Source organism: Alexandromys fortis, unplaced genomic scaffold, assembly GCF_014885135.2.
Source record: "Alexandromys fortis isolate MF-2015 unplaced genomic scaffold, M_Fortis_MF-2015_v1.1 scaffold_3, whole genome shotgun sequence".
Classification (NCBI taxonomy): Eukaryota; Metazoa; Chordata; class Mammalia; order Rodentia; family Cricetidae; genus Alexandromys; species Alexandromys fortis.
This window is the reverse complement of record NW_026067909.1, coordinates 25,584,175-25,610,404: the sequence shown is the minus strand read 5'-3', so window position 1 is coordinate 25,610,404 and position 26,230 is coordinate 25,584,175. Positions and strand designations below refer to the sequence as shown.

At 42.1% G+C, this 26,230-nt stretch overlaps 1 protein-coding gene across 1 annotated transcript in view; it reads right to left on the bottom strand.

Moving 5' to 3' along the window:
- Csmd1 (CUB and Sushi multiple domains 1) overlaps positions 1-26,230 on the bottom strand; it is a 1,119,426-nt gene that overhangs the window by 335,711 nt on the left and 757,485 nt on the right. Inside the window, exon 11 of the mRNA XM_050136505.1 lies at positions 23,956-24,077. Within this exon, the coding sequence (XP_049992462.1) occupies positions 23,956-24,077 (122 nt within the window). The remainder of the gene's footprint in view (positions 1-23,955; positions 24,078-26,230) is intronic.

Below are 26,230 nucleotides of genomic sequence, written 5' to 3'. Positions count from 1 at the left end.
GAGAGAGAGAGAGAGAGAGAGAGAGAGAGAGAGAGAGAGAGACAGGTATCTATGTGACATATACACACACACGTGTAAGGGTATACCCACACCTGTGCAGAGGCCAGAGGATACTATTAAATGTTTTCATCATTTTTGGTTTTATTCCGTTGGCACAGAGTTTCTCACTGAACCTGGTGCTGGGCTTTATGCCAGTGAGTCTCATCGGTTCTCCTTTCTCTGTCCCCCTCCGCAGTTTGAGGTCAGAAGTAGATGTGGCCTCAGCTGGAGTTTTCCATGGATACCAGGAATTTGAACTCAAGCCCTCGTTCTTGTATAGCAAGTGGGTTCTTGCCCACTGAGCCGTACCCCGGCCCTGCAGGTAACTGACTGTGTAATTAGCTGGAGAGGAGGAAGAGGAATGCAGAGCCCAGTGGGAAGTCTAAAAATAAATAATCACAGATTGGGATCAAAGGAAAATAGGGGTTATGTCACTCCGTTGTTTATTCTACACGTAAGTTTTGTTTCAGGAATGTCCGACTGTCCTCTAAGACCTGACACTGTCACGAAGTCAGAGCAGACACACGCGGGATAATTTCACCAGGGCTCACCAGCACAAGTGTTTGCTTTGGAAAGCTGCCAGCCCATTAACCCACTCACGTTTCCTAACAGCAGAATGTCTTCTCAATGAAACAAATACGAAGTTAGATTTGCAAGATACATTGATGCATTAACTTTTCTTTTCTATGGAATCTTCCTGAATTTTCAGTTTTAATATTCTGTGAGTGAAAACTCCCATGGCTAGGAAGCAGCCAGAGAATTAGGACCAAAGGCAATGGAAACCAATGCCCGTTCCATCAGACACACCTGTATATAGACCAAATCAGTTTGTGTACCCAGTAATGAGGGTAACTCATATCTGTTTTGTTTGTTTTCTCATGATGCTTGAATTTTATCTATAAAAATTATAATGAGACAATCACACTCAGGATGTAAGTCTGATGTACATACTTTATAATCAGCCTCACTAAGGGCTAGGTAGTGAGGGGATCTGAGAGCCAGGCTGTGCCCAGTTGTGAGGGCTGTAACTAGCTCATAGTTTGATAAAGAACACTCCGCAGAGTGACCCTTGGTGGGCTCCTGGTCACCTCTCTCTCGGCACAAGTCTGTCATTCCCATTCTGTGTGTTTACGGGGTAGATTAGGTGGATGCGCCAGAAAGATGACCTCATAGAATCTCCCCTCCTTCCTGTTCCAAATACAGCCTGCCCTTCCACTTCCTCACTGACCTAGTCCTCTCCATGGCCCAGCATTCCTCAGGAGAGCAGGACACGTGAGAACTAAGCATGGACATAACACTGGGCATGAGGAGCAAGAGTCTTGTTCTGTGCTGTGTCAGCTCAGGTGCCACGCCTCAGAGGCTGAGAATACATCACTCGGAAACCATGATTATAAAAATATTTCCATTCTCATTCCAAATATAGCTAGTCCTTTGAATTTTGCATCTACCCGTTCAACCATGTGTGGATACCATGAAGTTAGGCCTGTGGCAGCTGCATCTGTGCTAAATATAAGGCTGCTTTTATTGCCATTAATCCTAGCAAATACCAGGGATCAGTTACAGTTTACAGGGAAGGGGAGTTTGAGAAGATGGCTCAGTCAGTGAAGGGGCTGCCATCCAAGCATGATGACCTGAGCTCAGATCCTCAAACCCACATGAAAACCAGGTGCAGTGGATGTGTTTGTAGCCCCTTGAAGCTGACTGGCCAGTCAGTCTAGCGAAATAGATTTAATAGGTATAGTATTAAAAAAGTAAAAAAGTAAAGATGGAGAATGTGATGTTGACTTCTGGTCTCCCCATGTCCATAAGCAAGCAAGTACCACCCCCCCGTATACACACACACACACACTGTTTACGGAAAGATCCACTTAGATTATATGTAAATAGCACACCATTTTAAAGAAGGGAAGCATCAAATGTTTGTGTCTTAGGTCTGGATCATTTATGTCCCAGAATCCGCCCCCCATGGACACAACAAATGGCTATGACTTATTTATGATGTCAAATTCATCCCATCAGATATGTCCATATTTCTGCCAGCCATTTTGTAGATCAATACAATGACCACGTTTTAGATAAAAGTCTTCCCCCTATGTAACGGGTATCTGATTAATATTTTAAGTCATTAGAACACTCAGGACATTTCTTAAGTAAAGCTAGAGTGTATTTAAGAATTAAAACCCAATTCTTTTAAAAATTTATTCTTTGTCCATTTATTTCTTTATTTTGTGTGTATTCATGTGTGTGTGTGTGTGGGGGGCATGTGCTTGCCATGGGAATGCCAAAGAACAATATGCCAGAGCCGACCTTTTAGTTAATTTTTGTTAGCTCTTTAGGGGCCCACCAATCTCTCAAATAAATACAGACTTATTCTTACTATCAATGCCTCACCTTAGCTTGCCTTGTTTCGAGCAAGTTTCTCTTTAACTGTGTTTTGCCTTTGGGCTTTTAACCTTTCTTTATTCAATATATTTTTTCTTCTTACTCCATGGCTGGCTGTGTGACTGGCCCCTGGTGTCCTCTTCTCTTTCTGGCTTTCTTGACCCTCACTCTTCTTTTGAGCCTAGATATCTTCTCCTATTTATTCTTTCTCCCTGCCAGCACTTCCTATTTTTCTTTCCTGCCTACCTGTTCAGCTCTTTATTAGACCAATCAGGTGTTATAGGCAGGCGAAGTAACACAGCTTTACGGAGTTAACCAAATGCAACGTAAAAGAAACACAAGACATCTTTGCATCATTAAACAAATGTTCCACAGCATAAACAAATGCAATACATCTTAAACTAAAGGACTAACAATACAGTCCTTTCCTACTACCATGTGGGTGCCAGCAGGGAATCAACCTTGGGTCCTCAGCCTTGGCAATGAGTGCCTTTACATAATCAATATAATAGTTAATATTAGTTATCAGCATGACAAGATTCATCCCTGAGATGAATGAAGGGGCCTGCCTGTGAGGGAGTGTTTGCAGATTGGGCTAAATGAGGCTGGAAGACATCCTAAATACTGGACACACCATCCCATGAGCTGCTGTCCCAGATGGAATAAAGCAGAAGAGAAGCTGGGTACCAGCATTCACGTGAACACTCCTGTTGTGATACCTCCCTACCATGATAGATCATATCCCCAAACTGTGAATCAAAAGCATTCCTTCCCTAAGCTGTGTCTTTCAGGTTTTTTATTGCAACAACAAGGAAAGGAACTAACATGGTCTTAAGTTTCCTGTTCCCGTTGAAAATCCCTGGGGGCTGGATCCCACCTCTTGGTTTCCATGGCTTCTAGACTGGGGATGTGGAAATGTGGTCTCTGATGCTGTTGTAAGAATCATTCTAGGACAGCCCTGAGATCCTGCATCTTGGTGCCTTCCTCATGGCCATCAAGAGATCTCTTCTCATCAAGGAATCACCACAGGATACCCTTTAGCTGCAATCCAAGCAGCTCTGTCACATAACACAGGCTGACAGACGGCTTTGTCACCTGCCTGCTCATAGGTCCTCATGCATTTATGTGTGGTGTTCCCACACAGCAGATAGCTCTGTCCCCATGCTTGGTAGCACAGGTTCTGATATCTAAGCCCCAATGGGCTGCCACAGAGAACCACAGGTTTGCTTTCAAACCTGATGCAGCAATACCAATTCTGACTACATACTTCTGTTTATAATATCTTACTACTCTACAGCAGACTTACAAATACAGACTTTGGCTTTAAGGTCTAACAGCTATGCGTGATTGCTGCAATTCCATATATGTTGGGTTTCTCACGGGCCCAGGTGGACAGAATGTAGGCTCAGCATCAGAAACCAGATGCACTTTTGACCAATGTAAGTTGGCCAAATTTACCCGTCCATACACAACCTCAAAGCAGGGTCTCTTTGAGCATCGGCGTTAGTGTGAGGTAGGCTTCTAGCTCTAGATAGAAACTGAGACATGGTTGGCTGGGTGGAATGAGGTCTGTGTTTTACAAGCATGAACTGTCACCACCACCTAGTGGCAGTGGTTGGAAGTTTGTCACACCGTGACTGTTTCTCGTTCATGATCTTTTCACTGTTCACAAGATTTCTCCATTCACTGGGAGTGTTTCAAATCTCATAAAATGTCATTTAATAAAAATAAATATGATGCCCGCTGTGCTCTTTAATAGAATACACATATTATTTAGGGTAATTATAGTTTTACATGCCACAAATTAAATCATTAGGAATTTAAGATGTTGGCTCATATATGCATGGACAATTCTGGTTTTAGTCATTAAGGAACACAGATCTCACCAAGCGTGATCTAGAGAATGCCACTGTCCTCAGGATGGAACTATGGCATGCGCAAGTCCTTTGGATAGATTATGCAGACTCGTTTACTTCTGATAAATTTCAGATTAATTTGCAATTCATAAAATTTGCACAATTTATGTGCTGCTTCACACATTATCAACAATGATAGCATTTTGAAGGCGTTAGCTGTAGCTGGAAACTTAGGAATAAAGAACACAACTGTGTAGATGTGTCTTTCTTTGGCACACAAGCACACACACAATCAGCTATCATAGATTCAATAAATACTTCAAAAATTCGATGTAACACTGCCTCTCTCCCATACTTCATAATACATACTCCCCTTATTAGCCCCGGATATACTATATTTTAATGGATATTCCTCAACTGGAGTTATCTTTCTCCAAGTTCATTGTTTTAGTCTTCCATTTCTGAGACACAGTAATTGGCTTTGCTGCTCATGATCTTTTTGAGTTTATATCCTGTCCTTAGCATGCCTCTTTCTAAAATGCCACCAGAGTGTCTCCATGAAGTTAGGATAAAATCCAAACACCTCAGTCCAACCAAAAACACCTAAAAGGGCTTCCGACTTCCTTCCCCACCAACTTACCACCCACGCCCTTTCCCTCAACTCCATTCCCGATACCTGTCAGCAAGAAGGCAGGTGAAAATGTCATTGTCTTCCATGCAGCATGTCCAGCTCTGCTGGCTGCAAGGCTTTAGTCTAGCTGGCCCTCAGGACTAGAGTGTCATTCTGGAAGCCGTATCTCCTGAGTGGTCAGCCCCGCAGCCTCATTCTCAGAAAGGATGCCTATGGCGGTCAAGGTACCAGCCCCCAGACATTTCCCTACACACATTATCTTATGGAGGTATCAGCTAAAAACCATGTCTGTTTCCAAGGTTTGTGTCTTCACTCATGAGACTGTGACTGTGATGTGGCATGTATGTGTGTTTTCCAGTCTACAAGTCTAAAAAATGTGTAAGAAAAGGCCGACTGCACTAGGTGACATGAACCAAAACAACAGAGTTCAAGGCTCACACGGCTTGCTGTGAGGTGAATTCACACACACAGCTAACTACACCCCGTAACCACTTTTCTTAGCTTCTTTCATTGTGGGTGATCATGTCAGACATGAGACTCCATGTTTGTGATGTCGATATTTAAAATATGTAGTGCCTGGGAAGTGAAACTGGGTATTTTAATTACTGAAATAGTATGTAAAATAACGGGTTACATTAGGACTTATTTTGCCCCTGTGTGGTGTGATAGGGTCTTGCTGTGCAGGTGTGGCTGGTAAGATGCTCACTGTACAGTTCAGGCTAGTCTTAAATATCTGCCAGTCCTCCTGCCTTACTTCCTGAGTGTTGGGTTACAGGAATACACCACCACACCTGGCTCATTATGACATTTTCCTCCATATATATATCATTCTACTTTATCCGTGCCTCTTTCATTTATGCAAAGAGAAAAATGAAAAGAAGAAACTACCTAATATATCCAGAAAAAGGAAGGGAAATCAAGACATGCTGAGCCACCACGGAAATCTGTAGGTAATTTTCTTCAACCATAAGGACTCAGAAGACAATCTTTCCCAATTCAGACACAATTGCTCTATGAATCAACCGTAACGACTCTGTTTCTAGTAAATGGTTTCTAGCGAGAAAATCCTCCTGAATTTCATCGAGGCACGCAGCATGCATGGAGGAGCACGGTGATGCAGTGAACCAGTTCCCGAGCCATGCGGCTGCCTCCGCTCCCCAGTCCTCCTCTACAGCTGTTGGCACCACTGCTCCCCTCGGTTGGGCTTGTCTTACTTGGAAATTAAGTGGTGTTAAATGTAGCACAGGGATGGTTTGGGCCAGGGAAAAACGTGCCTTCTTCCAAGGTGTGGGGCTTATTAAAATTTTGAATTTTAACCACGGTGTGATTTAACTTCCGCCCAAAGGAATGTTCTCAGGCGGCCAGGAAAGTTAATGAGCTTGAGCAGGGCACAGACACTTCCTGTTAGGAAGACCCAGGGCTCTGACATCACCACTATGCCACAATAGAGTCCCATTTGTTACACGCTGATGCATGCCGGTGATCCTGTATTCCCGTATGCACACACAGACTCCTTTTGCCATGCCAGAATTCTCTTAAAATTCCAACCTAGCCTCTTAGTTCCTATGAAGATTTCCATTGTTTTTCTTTTGTGGGACAGCATAGCATTTTAAGCAATCCATTATGATCCTGTACTCAGTGTGTATCTAAGGAGAGCTTTCTCCTCAGTCTTTGCCTCCACCCCCCTGAAGAGCACTTTGACAATAGGCGTAGGCCACCACATCTGTTTGTGTTTTAGGTGTGTGTGTGTGTGTGTGTGTGTGTTACTAGAGGATCAAACCGTGGTCAATGCTGGGCGAGTAGTCAATAATCTATCCTACATTCAGAGTGGGATGTTTTGTGAAGTTGTATCATCGCCGAATCTACCTCGTAAGCAATGGGCGCTCATTAGATGGCTTGGGGATCGTCATTCTTAATCCCATCTTTGTCCTCACAGCTGTTTCTGGGGTGATTCTCTCCCAGGTTCCCTTGGGTGCCTGATCTAACCTCATCTAACCTGAGATTGGTAGGGTTTGGGCAAGTTCGGAGGAAGAATAGGCAGGCAGAGCAAAGGCCAAAGGCATATGGGGCAGAGAAAAGATGGAGGAACAGGCCGTGACATTTCTCAGAGTCATTAGAACCAAACAGTCTGTGTTTTCCAAGAACATGGCAGCATTGGGAGGGACAGGTCATGGGGGTAAACCCAGTCTGTATCAGACATGTCCCATCTGAAACCACAGAAGGCATTTTCATGTAGAGGCCAAGGACACAGTTAACTGCACATTTCTGGGCTTTAGAGAAGTCTCCAGAAAGAAATTCTGGGAAATGTTCAGTCCACAACTGTGTCCTGAACTGCCAGACCAAAGGAAGAGCAGGGAGAGAAAATGGGGATGGAGGCAGCCTCAAGTAATCCTGTGTTCACTCTGAGGTCGAGAGAGCCAACAGTCAGAACAACCAGGAAGCCATTCCTAAGGGAGGCGTTTCCTAAAGAGAAGCGCACCAAGAGCCGTGTATGGTCCAGGGACAGGTGCTGAGAGTGGTCCTTCCAATATGACGACATGAAGGCTTGACACAGCTGCCCAGGTGACTATGTTGGGGGCAAAGACTTCACCCAGCTGGGCTCAAGGGAGGCCGGGGCAGGGTCTAGTGACAGAATATAACCAGCTTTTGAGAGTCCATTTTCTAACCAGAAATAAATGGTTGCAAGAAGGAAATGGCTAAGGTCTGATAATCTAAGATGTTCTGCCAGTCTAGGAAGCAACGGCTAACTGTAAATACAGATGCTTCATCTGAGCCACGGCACACTCCCCTCTGATGCATCTTCTTGTTCTTCAGTTTGTTTGCTTTTTTTTTTTTCCTCCATGGAATTTAGCAGGTTAGTGTAAAGTAAATTCCAAAATAAACTGTCACCTGAAGATACTGACAGTGGATAAAACCTGTGCAGGAGGAAGTAGCGGATTCTGTTTGCTCTGACTGTTATAATACAGGTTCGAAGGCTGACACAGGAGGGGTGGGGTACATTGTCTGTCTGCCTAATAGTATGCATGCATACGTGTTTGTTTTCACAATTAAGCTTCACTTAAAAGAAGAAGGCCACCTTATTGATTTTCAAAGTCTCTCTTGTTCTTATAATGCCCCACTCTGTCAAAGAAGATGGCAGTAGTTAATATATTCTTTTACAAATAAAAATCTACATTTGGCCACAAATCATTTCCATCAAGTAGAAATAGTCTCATGATTTATGAATTTGCCAGAATAGACAAACCTCCCCTTTAACAATATTCTAATGAAATGTCATAGCAAAAGTGGCAATGCATTTGTATCATTTATTTTAAAAATCAATTTCACTGATTACAAAATAGAAAGTTATATAGAGGGATGGTAGCAGTTTCGTTTGTATTGAGGGGGCTCAGTGCACAGGGATAGTGGAGGGGAGTGGATGCCCTTCACAGCAGTGCCTTTAGGCAGAGCTGCAATCTGGAAGGAGCAGGAACTGTTTCCTAGTGCCCTCACAGGGCACCCAGCCTCAGGACAGGGGCGGGGAAGTCTATGGAAAACAGCATTCTTCTAGAACCTAAAATTACTTTATCTTGTCTAGTTCTTGGTTATTACAAAGTGCTCAAGCCAACGGCTCTGTGGGTGCTCTCTCATTCTCTCTCTCTCTCTCTCTCTCTCTCTCTCTCTCTCTCTCTCTCTCTCTCATCTCTTCTCCCTGGTCTGGGGTGTGCAGTGTTCTGTTAATCACTCCTACCAAATCCCTTTGGCATGAGCACTACCTGATGCTTTATCCCCATTTAATTTACTGACATAATAATTAGTCTCAGTTGGGCTGACTTGGTGCTCACATCCTGTAAGCTGGAGTTCCTAAGGAGGAAGCTAGCAGTTTGGGAGAGGTTGTGATATGAAAATGAGAGGCCGTTGGCTTTGGGACATCGACCTGCCTCGCTGCTAACACTGGTAGTGATGAGTCAGCTCTTCTGTCCAGGAATCGCTGATGCCCATGACTCAGGACATTTGGCTCTGTGCGTTCCCTGTGTCTATATGAGACAGGGAGGTGGGGACAGATCTCAGAGCTGGCACGGTGCCACCACTCTGCAGTATGTGGACACACGACGCACAACAGCAAATAAGCTCTCCTTTGCAATGAAAATTAAAACAGATTTATTTTCCTTTTGAAGAGGGAATTATTTTGTCCTTACCCAGGTTCCTCCTGACACTCAGCTGCCTTTTGTCCTGCAATTGCATACACTGTGTTATTAAGTGTGCACCAACTGTTTGAGTTTGCTTTTCTTCGCTCAATAAAGTCTGCTGCTAAATAACTTGCTTGTGAGCCTTTTCATAGAATCTGACTTTTCTCTTTTCAACAAAAGCTGTACCCTCGTTGAGACTCCAATAGCCCTTTAAAGTAATCAGCCAACATTGCTTGTCAAATGGCTGTGATTTGCCTTTGAGTGGCTTCAATTTTGCCAAAGCTAGCATCCTCTGGAAGTCATTTGCCACTGACGGCACAGGAATAGCACAATGTGTATAATAGCCTGTGGACAGTCCGTGACAAGCTGTCCCCTTGACGGGGTCCTTCTCTGAGCTCTGTGTCGCTACATCACAGAGAGGTGGCACAGGACTGTGGCTCCGTGTCCCCCGCCTCATCATTGTCAGGAGGTGTAGCCCCATCACTCGCCTCGATTTCATACTTCATCTCTGGAAACGGCGCTGATGAGCCACCGCACAACTGCCTGAGTGACAGAAATGATAAAATACTGCACAGCACAGGGCATTCCGCATCGCCATGCTGGTGGACAGAGAAATGTAAAAGTATCAGGGCAGCGTTCCCAGCCAAGCCGGGACAAGCCCCATGCATCCGTTTGTGTAGAGTGAGCTAAAGATCCTTAGAGTAGATGGAAGTGCACTGTGAGCAACAGCCTGAGGCAGGAATGAGCCTCAGGCCTAGCCTTACAAGATCCATAAAGGAGAAGCAAGTGCAACTCAGGGTAAATACAGGAAAGCAGTAGAAACACCCACGGCACTCGCAGACTAGTTGAAGGGCAGGTGAGAAGGGAGAAAATGGCTATCGACATGTTGACAAAAGCTTGTGATGGCTAGCCCTGGGTTTAGGAAGGTGGCATGTGGCAAGAACCTGAAAGCGGGAGGGTGGGCAGCAGGCTGTGTGATGCACGGCTGGGTTAACAGAGTAGAAGGGCAAGGTAGACACAAGAATTCGGAGCTTGCAGGAGCAGATACTGAGTCCTGTCTTTGGCATTCTGATGAAAACCACAAGTGTCAATCATACAACCACATCTACAATCTGTTCAGTCCAAAGGCCACCTGACAAGCCAGAAGAAGCAATGGAACATGGTGGCCTTTGGCCTTTTTTTTAGCTTGTTAAATTGGCTATATTAATTGTGTTTTAAAATCCGAATATGTCTATACCGTTAGGACATCAGTTCCAGAATGTGAAGATATGGGTGCACCATATATGTGAGGCGACCTTGTACAGTTAGGGGTTGGTAGCACTGTACATGCCGGAAGACAGGCCACAAGCAGAGGTGACACCTTCAGGAGATGTGCATGGAAGACCCCCACAGCTAGGCAGTGACAACAATAAGACAAGCAGGACGTCTCAAATATCCTCAGAAGTATGTGAGTGGCTGAGACAGGTTTATAGGGAGAAAAACACTACTGGTTATGGCAGTCAATGGTGGGGCACTGGACCTGAAGAAATGAGCCTCGGCAAGCATATTGATTATTAAGCAAAACCCCAACCAGGAACCAAGCACAAGGGTAGAAAGAAAGCTGTGAAAACAAGGAACAAGTCAGGTTCTGAACAACGCCACGCACGAGGGTCCAGGAGGAGGCTGTGAGTGGAGAGCTAGAAGGACACACTGGCTTGACGCAACACCCATTGCTCGTGACTGCATGGGCTTTCCTTTGTCCTCTTGAATTAACCAGGATGTATCTCTGTGGTATCTGAAGAGCAGAGCCCCAGTGATCTGGGACTTTCTGACCAGTGTGCTGGCTTGACTCCCATGCAATGAGCCTCCTCTTAAAATCCCTCATCTGTTAGAATACCCCAGAGATCGAGTTTGCTAAAGTTTCGTGTAATTGTAGCTTATTTTACTTAATTTTACCACAAGGCAAACTTGTTTTGCATATAAATGGAAAATTCGCAGGTATGTGTTTACTCACTTTGTATGATAGCTTTTAACTGAAACGTGAGGGTTTTCTATTTTCTAAATTCATGAGAAGCATACTTCCACATTTCTTTCCCTTCCCATTCACAAGGTACACAGCCATCTAGACCAAGACATACAGATAATACAACTGTGGTAGTGTCCGTGTTTGTGGGTCTATGCTGTGGCAGAAGGCTGACACAGACAACCTACCAGGAGGAAACTCACTTTTGATTAACGGTTTCTATACACAATCACCTGACTCTCCCGGTACAGCAGCATGTGGACTAGGGGGCCGTTCATCTCATAGCTGACAGGATGCAGAGAAAAAAAGAGAGAGGAAGAGGCCAGGAACAATGTCTATACTTCAGAGGTACATCCCCAGAGAGCCGCTTCTTCCAACCAAGTCTTCCTTCCCATTGCCCACCACTTTCCAACAGCCCATCCACCAAGGAATTCGTTAACTAGGTCAGTGTCACCCATCACTGACGTCCAACCTCTGAACTTGGCTTTGGGAGTAAAGCCTTCAACACCTGAACTTTTGGGAGACATTCAAACCCCAACAGTGTGGTTACAGCTTTTGGACACAACTGCAGCTATCGGATGCTTCTCCGTGAAATCCTTAAAGCTGACCACAGAATCACATTACGGTATGAGGCTCTTCACGTAGCTACACGAGACATTCTGACAGCTTGTGTAAAGCAAACATTTGAATGGGTTTCGTTCGTCTGATGCCAAATGTGAAAATGTTAGCACTTCAGTTTAACTCCAGTCAAGGACACAACCCTTAGTACATAGATACAGCTAGCAAGAAAGCAATACTCGAGATTTTCATCTGCATTTTATACCTTCACGTACTGCCCAGAAGTGTTGATGATACCTGGTGACACAGGACCCAGGAATGATTCTGCATCACATTTCTAACTAGATTCACAAACAAAGAAGTTTCTTTTTTTTTCTTTTTTAAATAACACCTTTGTTATGTTAGGAGGTAGATGTGATTCCACGGTTGGTTCTATTCTTTAGCAAAAGCTGTCTATCAAAACAAAGAACTCTTCCCTCCTCTATACCAGAAAAGAAATCCTATTACAAATAGCAATGACACAAATATTTTAGCAACTTCACAGCTACTGCAGATCTGTGGAACTGGGTGCCCTGTGTGTCTTCTGTCAGAAATCACAATAATTTCATTTTTCTAACTTGAGAGTCTTTCAAGGGAAATTGTGAGTTCACCCTGGGTGGCTTCTCTCACAGCCAGCTTCTCAGTTCCACCTCAGTGTTCAGCATCTGATCTCAGAATGGCATCGGCTGTGTAAAAATACAGTTCTGCCTCCTTTCCGCTTCCTGTAAAGGGGTTCTGAGCTTAGCTGCCAGCCATGAGTCGCTTTACCATTCAACAGGGAAAGCCACAAAAACAATCACTTTCATTAGTGAGGCATGCCAGAGGCTTCTCTGACATGTCCCAAGGACTTGCTGTGCTTAGCAGAACCCATACCTACCAAGAATTCCCTCCATGGTCTGCCTTGTAAATCTGTGTGTTGGTGGGAACTCCAGGATCCCAGGTTCTCTCAGAAGTAGAGATCTCTGCGGCATGAAGAGACCAACACTGAATAGAACGTCAGTCACTACTGTGTTTCCTACTGGCAACTGCACTTTGAATGTGACATGTAGTCCACATTTTTATGAAAATACTGATTTGCTGATCTGGAAACATATTACAGAAATATTCTAGTCAATCTTATGGTCTACGTAATATCCAGATGTGTAGGATGTGTGACTTGGAGACAGCTAGGCTCCTACCTTAGAAAAATACTGTATCCCCATAGAAAAGGCCCAGTCTCTTCTGCAACACGAAGACGAAGACACAGCAAGAAAGTCACCTATGAACTAGGAAGCCAGCTCTTTACCCATGCAAAATTGACGGGATTTTCTAGTTTGCTAAATTCTAAGAGATAAGACTATGTTTTAAGACAAAGATCAAGCCAAAGCTAACCAAACCAAACAAAACTCACCAACAAAAACGTGATTTTACTTCATTGAGACAGGATCATGCTGTACATTACAGGAAAGCTTCAAGACTGTAGTCCTCCTGCCTCAGTCCCTAAGGGCTAGAATTGCAGGTGCCCAGACCTAAACCAAACTATCTGCAGAATTAAACAATGGTTCAGTTTTTTTTTTTTTTACTACTACTACTATTATTATTCTTGTGCTGAGGTTTTTTTTTTTTTTTTGCCTTTGTACCGGGGTATCTGGCTACAGGTGAAAATCATGGGGAGGGTCAGGTTATATTTCTCCAGTTAGCTCAGCTATAGCATTCAGCACAGCTTCCTGTGCTCAGAAATACTTTCCCCTGGATGGAGTAACACGGCTACTGGGTCACCTGAGACAGTTTTCACTTTTCGCTGTTTTCCAGTTTCTTACTGCCATTCTTTACCCCAAAATCACTTTATCTCAAGATCAGAAATTCAAGGCCAGCCTTGATACACTGTGAGTTTGACACCAGCCTGCAATACATGCAATCTTTCTTGTCTCAAAAAAAAACAAACAATATTAAAAAGAAGTTCAAATATTTAATTTCACTTAGTGCAATATCCTCCAGACCCATCCATATTATCACACAGAATGCCCCTTCTTTATATGGCTAGGTAGATTTCTACTGCATAGTCATCGCACAATTAGACTGTTTTCATTTGTTAATTATATCTCAGTGAAGCTGGAGAGGAAATGGAAATCTTTAATACTAATGTAAAGACTTTGAGAAGCTGAAATTACATTTAAGTACTGGGAGCATTACCCTATAAACGTGTAATAAATATATGAGCACCTCTCTCATATTCCCAGGAGATGGGTGAACACTCCTAGGATGTTCAGGAATTTTGTACAAATAGATGGACTGTAGGACTGGTGAAAAATCTCAGCAGTTAGAGGCAGTTGCTGTTCTTGCAAAGGACCCGTGTTCCATTCGCAGTACCCACATGGGTGCTGCCTGTAACTCCAGCTCCAGGGGATCTGCCACCTTCTTCTGGCCCCTGTCAGGCACCTGCACACATGTAGCATACACACACACACACACACACACACGCACACACCACATAAAAATGAGTCATAAAAATTATGAAATATGTAACTATAATCCACATATGGCACCTGCGCATTTAAGATCAATCTCCTCTCTATAAACTTACGTTAATTAATAGAATGCATATTTTAATAATGTTTATATTACATGTAGTAATATAACTACTATAAATTGCCTTAGTGTACTGTTCAGAGAACGATAAAAGGCACTTCAGCTTCAATCCAGGTTACAAAATTGAGACCATCAACGGTCTAAGAATGCATTCAGGTGGGAAACCTCCATTGGATCTATTGTCAGGGGAGTCCAAGGCCACCCAAACAATATCAGCTATAAGAAAGACCTGAGCTGCAGATACCACATGGTGCAGATATAGAACTTGGAGGCATCAAACTGGGACTGAGTTGGAAGCCCTCTCCCTGAGAACTAGCTATTACAGTATCTGGAGGTGCTATGCAACTTGCCTAGGAAGAAAAGGGATCAACAGTCCTACCAAGCTGTCAAGTCCATGCATCACAACAATGGCCAGCCTGGCAAGCTAGCCTCAATGGTGCACTACTAGCCCTTCTCTCTTGAGGAGGATGACCATAGCGGTCTAATCGGACTTCATGTCTGCTGAATAGGAGAGAAACCGTGCCTGGCTCTCTCTATAAATGTGGCCAAAACCCCATTGCTGAATGTCATACACCCTGGAGGAGAATTTACTACTTGAATTTTCTTAAAACAGTGTAATTCCTAAATGTTTTCTAAATACTCACCACAATCCCACAGATAAGTGAAGCTCTTACTTGTCATCAAAAAGGTGCTTTGTTTGCTTGTTTATTTGTTTGCCATAGGTGGAGGTCACCACAGAAAGACATAACTGAGAAAATGCACAGAATAAGAGACCATAGGGGAGCCCAGGCTGAATTTATACATCTCTACCATACAACATTGACACCTAAAACTCAGGGAATATCACAGAAGAGGGGACAAGAGGATTTTAAGTGCTAGAGGATCAGGATGTATGCTGAGAGACCAGTGCCTTCTAGACATGACGGGGAAGCTATATCCATGAAATGTTAACAGTTCTGGTGCCTCCAAACCTGCACAATGGCAACACCAGACGACATGCCAATATTCACAAAGGCAGTTTCAAAAGACTTACATGAAGACCTACTGGACATCAAAGGTCCCTGAGAGGAGGTGTGTGTATGTGTGTGTGTGTGTGTGTGTGTGTGTGTGTGTGTGTGTGTGTGTGTGTGAGAGAGAGAGAGAGAGAGAGAGAGAGAGAGAGAGAATATAATGATGAATGAAAGAAAATGGTGTCCCAAATTTAAAAAAAGAGTTGAAGGAGGTGCAGAGAAGCATAGAAGGAGTTGGAGAGGAAAAAGGAGGAGTGTGGAAATGACGTAAAATACAGAATACATGCATGAAATTTTCAACAAATTAATATCTTTAAATAAAAATATAGGTATGTACGCATAGAAAGCCAACTGTGTATAAATGTGTGTGAATGTATGCATAAAGCCAACTGTATATGAACATATGTGTGTTAAAGTCTGTGCAGTGGACATTTTGAACTTGAGTACACCTCACGTTCCAACTAACACCTACATGTAGATATAAGCATGTGCGTATCTGTCACACACATACAGAAACACATGTGCAAATAAAAGGACTCCCCAGGACTCCACTCTTCTGAGACAGCCTCTTCGCAGAGGGATTCTAGCCACAAACGTTGAGACCAGTTTCCTTTAATCCCTGCAATGTATGGCAGAGGCATGCGCATCAATTTCTCAGGAACGGATTGCAGCCCCCTCAAGAGTTTCACCTGCATCTTGTAGGACTCTTGACTGGGTCTCTGTGAAATATGTTTCCATGTTTACCAGCTCATTAGTTTTATTGACTTTCAGTGATGGCACCCCAGCAGGAGCACTGGTAATTGAGTTGTTATAAGTCTCCTTCTGTGCTTAATTAAATTTTCTTGAGAGATTTTTATGTTTTATACTTTTCCGCGTGGAGCATGGTATGTAATAAGTACTCCTAATAGTTTCATCTATTAACGGGTGTTCTCTAGCCTTTCTTTGAAGTTGACATTATAATACATTGTATGTGCTGCTCCTTCCTGAGGGAGGCTGTAAACTCCCTACACTCATTCTCTTGTAGCAGTGACTTTATGTAACCGCTTAGTACAAACAGACATGAGGTACTTCGTTCTACAACAGCCAGACAAGAATAAAGAGAGAAAATGCATCACGGAGAGTGAGCTAGAGTCTAAACACTGGAATCTCCAGTAGACACTGGAGATTAGTCTGTTGCATCTTAGTTTTGAAAGCAACCGGACTAGGGCAGACAGCCCAGGCTAGTCATCCCCACTGAGGCTGACAGACTCTTTTAACAAACAGTTCTCCATACAATCCCCAATCTCCTCATGAGTCATCTTTAGATCTCTCTCTCTCTCTCTCTCTCTCTCTCTCTCTCTCTCTCTCTCTCTCTCTCTCTCTCTCTAAATTCATAATATACCTTCATCAACCACACACTTTATTGGGAAACCCACTTATTTGGAATGTCTCCCAAGGAATCAAATTAAGTCTAATTATACTTAATGGCAATGACTGGTGCTTAATTTGGATGGTAATTCTGCTTAATTGAGATGCCTTCAGGTGCGGAAGTAGCATTCTGAGAGTGCTGGTGTGTGTGAGTGTATCAACCTAGGATACTTTACTTCTCTCAAAATTTCTACAAAATAGGTGGAACAGACCGAAACATATTCTGCAGTGTGTGATTCAGGATATTTATCTTGTTAATTATAGAGGGCTCTGCACAACAAAACTTTTATACAATATTAACAGAATCTATGTAACAGCACACAAAGCCAATAAAGAAAAAACAAATTTCATGAATAGGAGGAATATTTGAACCTCAGGCAGATAAATCCATGACATCTACATTTCATGGTTTAAACAGGTTTAAGACTCATCTTCCAGATGTCAAAGAACACACCTCATGAGCTCAGCTAAGGGAGATAAAGAAACTTAGTCACATGCTAAGCAGACTATAAATCAAATCATCTTCTGAGTCTTGAAACTTGGTTTTTGTTAGTCTGCTAGCATTTTCTCTTTATGTTGGAGTAATACTCTGTTGTGTGCATATGGCACACTTTCTTCATTTATTCTTTGGTTGATGAATAGCGACTGTGTTTCCACAGCTTAGCTGTTGCGACCAGTGTCAAGAAGAACATGGGTGTGCCACCATCTCTACTGTAAGCAAATTACAATTCCTTTGGGCATATTCAATATCCAGGCTTGAACAGCAAAATATCATGTAGTAGCACTAATTGTGGTTATTTAAGGAACCTCCACACTGATTTCTAGAGTGGCTTAACAAATCCACATTTCCATGGTATATAAGGTTCCTTTTCCTGCATGGGAATTCCATCAGGATGTGATGCCCACCTGGCATGGAACTGGCAGCCTATCAACCTATTGATGGCTCCTATTAAGGCCTGATCTTGCCAGTTTGAATCATGCCCTCTTGCTCCAACGCTGGAACATGTTCATGCATCCGAAGTCTGTGTCTTCTGTCAAAGAGGATTTTGTGATTTCAGTCCGGTGCTCCAATGTGGGTCTCTGTCTCCTTTCATCGCCTGATGAAGTTTAATATTCAGGAGGATGCCTTTATGATTTTCTTTGGGTTCTCCCAAAACCCAGGCTTTTTCAGACCCAGACCCGCTGGCCTTGGTGAGTTCCCGATAGAACATCCCCATTGTCTCATTGTATGGGTGCACCCCTCGCGGTCCTGAGTTCCTTGCTTGTGCTCTCTCTCCTTCTGCTCCTGATTTGGACCTTGAGATTTCAGTCCGGTGCTCCATTGTGGGTCTCTGTCTCTGTCTCCTTTCATCGCCTGATGAAGTTTAATATTCAGGAGGATGCCTATATGATTTTCTTTGGGTTCTCCTTCTTATTTAGCTTCTCTAAGAACCCTAATTATAGGTTCAATGTCCTTTATTTATGTCTATAAACCAAATATGAGTGAGTACATCCCATGTTCCTCTTTTTGGGTCTGGCTTACCTCACTCAGGATGGTGTTTTCTATTTCCATCCATTTGCCTACAAACTTCAAGAAGTCCTTGTTTTTTACTGCTGAGTAGTACTCTAATATGTATATATTTCATACCTTCTTCATCCATTCTTCAATTGAAGGGCATCTAGGTTGTTTCCAGGTTCTGGCTATGACAAACAATGCTGCTACGAACATAGTAGAGCATATAGGAGGGTTATTCTTCAGTCAAGGCACTGTGGAGCCACACTCCTGTTAGATTCCCCATCAAGCTCTAAGATTTCTTCTTCCATTTCATCCTCACCAGCATTTGCTGTTGTGGGTTGCTTTGATGACTGACTGGTGTAAGAAGGAATATCATAAAGCTATGCATTGAATTTCTCCAATAACTAAAGATTGTAAGTTTTCTATTTTAAATTATTGGTTTTTTTTTTTTTTTTTTTTTTTTTTTTTTTTTTTTTTTTTTTTTTTTGGTTTTTCGAGACAGGGTTTCTCTGTAGCTTTGGAGCCTGTCCTGGAACTAGCTCTTGTAGACCAGGCTGGCCTGCTTTTCATTTTTAAAGTGTTCATTCAGTATATATGATCCAATTGCTCATTATTTTGTTATAATATTGTCTACATTCTTCATATATTCTTGGTCTTAATCCTTTTCCAGGTGAATATTTGGTACATGTTTTATTCCATTCTGTGGGCTGTCTCTTTACTTTATGATATCCATTTTCTTTGATTTACAGAAGGCTATTTTTTAACTGGAAAAACTTACACTTAATTCTTGGTGTTGTTTCCTAAACCCCAAGCCCAGTTCAAGAGCCATATGCAATGCCCTGATGTTTCCCATGCTTTCCCAGCAAGTTCTGAGAGTCTGGGTCTTCATTAGGCTTGTGAACAACATAGTTTATTTCTTCCTGTGTTGGCCAAGAGAGGCTTTTTAATGGATTTCCATGTGTGATGCGTGTGAATGGTGAGGCTTTCCATGTACCATATGATCCAGAAATCATGAAGCCTCCAGTGTCTGGGGTTATGTTGTCAAGAACCAGGTGACTATCCCCATGTAACTTCTGAGATTTCTGTTCTGTTGGTCTGTTTTTTGCCCAACCCATGATGTTTTGGTTACCATGGCTGTATGTATGTTACGCATGCTGAAGTTGGTGGTCAGGATGCCTCAGAATATCTCTCTTTCTCAGAATTCTTTAGCTATTCAGGGTCTCATGCATCTGCACTGATGTTTAGTAGGTTTTACTTATTACGTGAAGAACATAATTTATATTATTCTGAGAATATCATTCAATCTATATATTGCATTTCATCATTTGGTCATTTTAACATTATTCCTTTCAATCATTGTAACTAGAGTCTTCCTACTGAAAAAAATCTTAGTTTTGATTTTTGCAGTTTAATAGATTTTATTTATGGATATTTTACCCTCATTGTTAGATTTATTCTTTTTTGAGATGCATTTATTTTTATTTTGTGTGTATGGGTGTTTTGCTTGTATGCATGATTATATACCATGTGGGTGCAATACTCAAGAAGCCCATTAGAAGGCACCAGACCTACTGGAACTGTAGCTACAGACAATAGTGAGCTACCATGTGAGTGCTGGGCATTAAACTGGAGTCTTCCGGAAAAGCACAGCCAGTGTTTTTTCTTCTGAGCCATCTCTCCAGTCATAGATTTATTGATTTAAATTTCAAAGGGGCTGTCTTAGCCACTATTGGATTCCTATGTGGAGGCACCTGATGAAGGCAGCTTATAATCATGATCATCATGACCGGGAGTGTGGTGACAGCTGAGCAAGTATGGCATTTGGAGCAGGCGCTGAGAGCACATATCTGCTCATCAAGTTGCAGGCAGATAGAGATAGAGAGAGATGGAGACAGTGAGAGAGACTGGCTAAGCCTTATATGAACCTTTTAAATATCAAAGTCTACCTCAGGTGACACATGTCTTCCAACGAGGTCCCACCCATTCCAATAAGGCTGTAACTCTCACTCCTTCCCAAACTGTTCCACTAACTGGGGACCAAGCATTCAAACATACATGCCTATGGGGTCATTCTCATTCAAACCACCACAGGGGCTACTGAGAATAAGATGGCTTTCTTAAGCTATCTTATTCCTCAGTGAATTCAGTGACATTTATAGGGTAGTAGATGATTCTGTGTGAGGATTTGTATCCTGCTATTTGTCAAACTGATTTATAATTTCTAATCACTTTCTGGGTATTGTTTAGGGTCTTCAAGTCATAGCATCCTGCCATCATCCAACAAGGAAATTCCACTTTTTCCTTTCCCATTTGTATTCCTTTTTAGTGTCTTATTGTCATATTTAGGTTAAATATAGTACTTGCATATAAATAAGTACTATATAAGGTGAAAGTGAAGTAAGTAGATATCTTTCTTATATTCCTGATTATTGAGGAAATACTTAAGATTTCCTGAAATCAGTATTATATAGGCTAAGAGGTTGTCTTATGAAACTTTTATTGTGTTAAGCTGCATTCATTTAATCCCTACTTTGTAAAGATTTTTCATTATAAGGAGATATTGAACTTCATCAAAGGTTAATTCTGCATCAATTGAGCTCATCTTGACTTCCACCCTTACCTCTACTTCTGTATTTATCTTTTACACATTGATTTGCATAGAATGCATTACCCTAAAGAAGCCAACTTGATCATAGTGAATTTTTCTTCTAACAACAACCAACCAAATCCCAAACCAGCAATAGAGCAGAAATAAGGGAAGTTTGGACTCAAAGAATGACACTCAGACAATGGAACAAAGAGTTGCTCTTTCCGAAGATAAAGAAAACTGACAAGCCTTTCAACAACCCAACCAAACAGAAGAGAAAATTCAAGTAAATAAGGTAGAGATTCAAAGATTCTATTACAATAGGTAGCACTAAAATTCAGAAAATTATTAAGGAAAATTCTAATAAATTGAATTACAATGAACCATAAAATTAGAAGAAATTGGTAAGTTCCTAGACACATGACTTATCATCAAAACAGAAGATACAAGCCCACAAACAGATCAACAATAGGTAATGAGATTGAAGTGATAATTAAAATGTGCCCAATGGGAGAAAAGCCCACGACTGTATTAATTAACTGCGGCATTTTATCAGACTTTTGAAGAACTGACACAACTGTTCTTCTAGCTATTTCATAACAGAAAAGAAAAAAAATTCTCCCAAGCTCATTCTCAGGAGCCAGTATCACAAGACAACAAAATCAAGTTAGTACACACAGAAAGGGAAGCTGTGGGTCATCCTCCCTGATAAGCACAAGTGTAAAACTCGTAAATAAAATACTAAGTCAGGTTCAATGTCATCTTTGATTTTTCTTCTCTCCTGTCACTGATGGCACCTGCTGGAGGGAAGATGTATGGCAAAGCTCTGGAGGACAGAGAATACTGAACAAGAGACTCAAGACCTGTTCCCCTTCAGCCTCCTCTCCCCACCCTTCTCAACTGAAGCTACATCTTCATGAGTCTACAGGCGAGGCAACTGTAGGACACACTCTTCAATGCCTTTTGAACTTGTCTTTTTTATCACTCTTGTTCTCTCCCAGTGAAAGAATTATGTATCATTCAGTCCGTTCCTCCATGGCCCCTATGCACAAACGGTACATGCACACTTTCTCTTTCTCCATGGAAAGGCACTTAGGAAGACTCTGACATGTTTTTGTTATCCTGATTGTCTTCAAAGCCAACTCTTTCTTAAAGCCATTCATTGCCCCAGAAGCAGTGAGAAAAATGGGCTAAAACCACAGGTGTTCTGCAAATCATTATAATTATAGGTATGGTTCTTCTGTGATTAGATTATTTCATGTTTTTCTAATGAAGAGATGCTGAATTTGTTGAATCATTCAACGGTTGAGAGAAGATGGAAATATCTTGCATAGTATAGGTTGTGTATAGATGGAAAGGACCCTAAGAGTTCTCTCCAGCCAATGGTGTAGCACTGGGGAAGACACGGAGAACAGCCATAATGACTGAAGGGGCTCAGGGACAGAGTTGGCAGGAGACAAGGGATTTATATGCAATAGCGTGCAGGAAGACCACATGCTGGGTAGGGTTACCTCTTCACTTCCCATGAGGGGCTCCCTACTTCTGTGTGATCTTCCATATTTCCTTTTTGCTGAACCACAGGGAATATGTAGACACTAACTAACTCATATATTTGATTTATATAGATCCATTTCCTTTAGTTATATTATTGCTAAAATCAAATATAAGAAATGAGGTTGTCCTACCTCCTTGATTACAAAAATAAAACATTTTATGCTTTATAAATGTCACAATAAGACACTTTGGGCTGTAATGGCATCTCTTTAGAGAGGACATAAACATGTATTTTTGCTTGTACTGCATGGCAGCAGAGGTAATATATATTTGCCATTAATTCAATTCTACATCTAGTATACCGTAAAGCAGGCAAACACAATTGTTTTCAATTCCTTCCCCAAATATTTCCACCTGACTTTCAAGCCTTTCCTAAGTTCTCAAGGTCAAATGACTTAGCTTGATAGAGAGAAAACAGAATGTTTCAAAAGTGTATGGATGTGAGAACCAAGGAAAGTAAATGCAGACCAGGAACGTAGTATACATGTTAGCACTAGTTTAACTAAACTTGGATTGATAGACACTTAATGATGACCCAAACAGCTTATCCCTAAGTCAACTCTTGCTGGGTATTTTTGCCATTTCTAAGTCTAATAATCTGTAGTGGATGATACTGTTATGGTAACTAAGTTCACATAGCAACTGATTTGTCCTAGTCCCCAACGAAGGAAAATGTTCCTATGGTCTCTGTGACAGTGCAGGCTCAGATGCTCAGAGTCTACTCAAGCCCACATGCCTTCTGTGTACAGAGCTGACATCAACTGTGCTGAGGACAGACTCTGGGAGACAGACGATGCTGTCACAAAGGAATTCTCTATGCTTGCCTTGGTATGGAAGATGTCCTGGGACCTGACAAGCACCAGTTTATTGAGAGGGCAGAAATGCGCAGGTGGCCGCTACAGAAACAAAATGCCAGACCACTCAAAAACTGCCAATCTGAGGTTCAGTAAATTTATGTTCCCAGAAAGTTGTTCCTTTAATAGTGTTTGTTTCACATAATTTGAAATCTGTGCCGGAATACTTTGTTGTCAGTTTCTTAATGAAAATGATATGAAGACATCTGACCCTCGCAGTCCGCTCTGAATTTTGGTGAACTTAGAGTGCATTGAAGATAATTCATTTCACGTCAATAGAAAAGTGGTGAGTACCATCCCCTCGCCTGCAGAGTAAGAGGTAGGCATAGCATTGCAGAGGGCATGTGATAAATTTGCAGAGAACACACACAGCTTCGAGTATCATGGATGCGAGAACCATTTGACCTAATATATTATCACAGGACACTGGGGAAAGGCTTTCAGAGGAGGGAAAAATAACAGCCTCGTCTTGACAACTGTGCCGAAAAGTCAATGCTATGACTCTATCCAGCAATGGAGTTTCCAGCAAAGGGCACTGAGCAGACTCAAGCTGGAGGAAAGGGCTGACTGAGCAGTGGTGCCTGACATGGCAGACATGCTCAGTAAAGAAGCAGCACAGTGTACCCAGTATCAGGAATGACCTCCCATCCTGGCCTGCCAGAAGGCACAGTACTGAGTCCTGGCTAGACTCTATGGCTAGGTGAGGGTGTGTGGTCACTAGCCAAGGTCAGTCACTGATTGGCCAGGCAGTCTGCTAACCGGAAACAGTTTTGGACAGCACCCGCATGGGTGGAGAAGCCTTACCTTGTCTGGATCAGTGGTCGTGATGACCCATACGCAGTGAGCATTGTCTTCATACTGCACGGGATAATTAGGGGAGGTGATGATACCACTTGGCCCACGCAGGTTAGATCCACATGTCCTGGCTGGAAACAGATGGAAACAATAGAATTTGCCCAGCAGTTCATCAGCGTACAACGGACACCATGTGAGATGTTTTGTAAGAGGTTCTTTTTTTTAGGCGGCATATCCAACAAGGGGTGTCAACCTGACATTTTCATACATGTGTATAATTGCTCATATTTGCCCCTTTCTGCTTCCTACTTGCCCCCTTCATACTCCCATACACCCCCGCTTTCATGGGTAAGTATGTTCTTTAACACAGGATCCACACATGAAAGACAATAATCAACATTTTCTCTTCCTCCCCTTCTCCTCTTCCCTCACCGACCTAGATCTACGTTAATGTCCTATGTATGCATAAATGCACAGTTACATTTAAATATAAATTATTCACATTAGAGAAAAACATGACTTTAAAAAAAAGATAATTACATAATTTCTTCCCTTCCTTTCCTCCCTCCAAACCCTGCCACATATCCCTCTCCCAATCTCTTTCAAATTCATGGACACTTTTCCTTAAATTGTTACATAAATGTGTGTGTGTGTGTTTTCCTAAATACATTTCACAGAGCCAGCAAAACCCTAAGCTATAATCTAAAAAAATTATTTTTAGTGTATTTTTATGTGCATGTCTGTGTGAGGGTACAGACATGTGAGTTCAGGGGAGAAGGTGCCTGGGAAGCCCAGAAGAGGGTATCAAAACCTTGGAAACTGGAAATACAGGAAGTTGAGAGCTATCCATTGTGAATGGTGCAGACTGAACCTGGATCCCTCTGCAAGAGTAAATAGCAAGTCCCTTTTAACCATGAAACCATCTCTCCGGTCCCTGTGAAGTTCACCCTTAACAGGTCATCATAGAAAGTTGGCATTGCCTTTTGCTCAGCCTTTGAGAACCATACCTGATATTTACAATGTGGGTAAGGATATCTTGTTAGAGAACATCTGCAAGGACATTGTCGCTCATGGTCACAATGTCACAGAAAGATTAATATCAAACCTTCCAATTTCAAATGCCACTGTGACACAAAACCCCATCTCCTAGGTGCTCATTGGTACACAAAGAGTCTATACATCTATCCACTCTATCCATCGGTCCAGTGAGATGCATAAAGGAGTTCAGTAGAGCAGCATTTGGGAGCAGTGCCACTCCTCACACAGGATGGACTTATGTGCAGTTTCATCTCTGTTCAGCTTTGCCCTGTGTCATTCAAATGAGGATGGTGGGATGCAATGCCATCGTCTCATTCAAGGCTTAGATTCTATTTCACAGAACGATGCCAATTCTCAAAGCACAATGAGGACAGAGCCTTGAGTGTATTATGCTGTGGAAACCTTAAAGAAAATAGAAATGATGACTCCAAAAGCAAAAGAAGCCTTCATTGTCTTTTCTTCATCTTGAAGCTGAAATGAAAAAGCAACTGAAGTCGGGAAACAGTAAACTGATGAAAATGGCATACTTTGTGATAAAAAGGAAGGATTTCAATTGCCATTTTCTTTCTCAAAGTTTTATTTTTCCAAAACTTGGAAATCTAATATCAGTGTGGGTTCTGGACTGAATATTAATAACTTAAACTGGGCTTGGGAAAAAACAATAAGGCTACTTTTATGAGAAAGTACATGCAAAGATAAGAACTTCCTTATCTTAGACCCTGTCATGCCAAGAACACACCAGGTTTAGGCCAAAGATGGATGTTTTGCAGAGAAAATTTGGGGTGACTGTCCAGGCAGATGTCTCTATCATTTCTTAAGTTTTGAAAGTTGCTTGCTCTGCATGTCCTGATTACTCAGGTAATTTTATATCCTTCTGGGGTCCCTGTGGGAGTTGAAGACTAAAGAGTTTTAGTTGCAGTTTCCTTAGCTATGATGGAAGGTAAGTTGGCTACAAAACTTTGGACTCACCAAGATAGGATTAATACTGGCCTATTTTCTTTAAATTTGTCAAATGCAAATTTATTAAACATTATGAATATAATTCTTACCTCATAGTTGTTCTTATTGTATATAGTTTTATTATGTTAGAGTTAAACACTTTCCTTTTTATTTGATAAAAAAGGGGGAAATGTTGTGGAATATTCCTTTTCACTGTGTAACGATATGTCACTGTGATTGGTTTAAGAATGAGCTGAATGGCATTATCTAGACAGGAATAGGTGAGGTGGAACTTCTGGGGACGAAG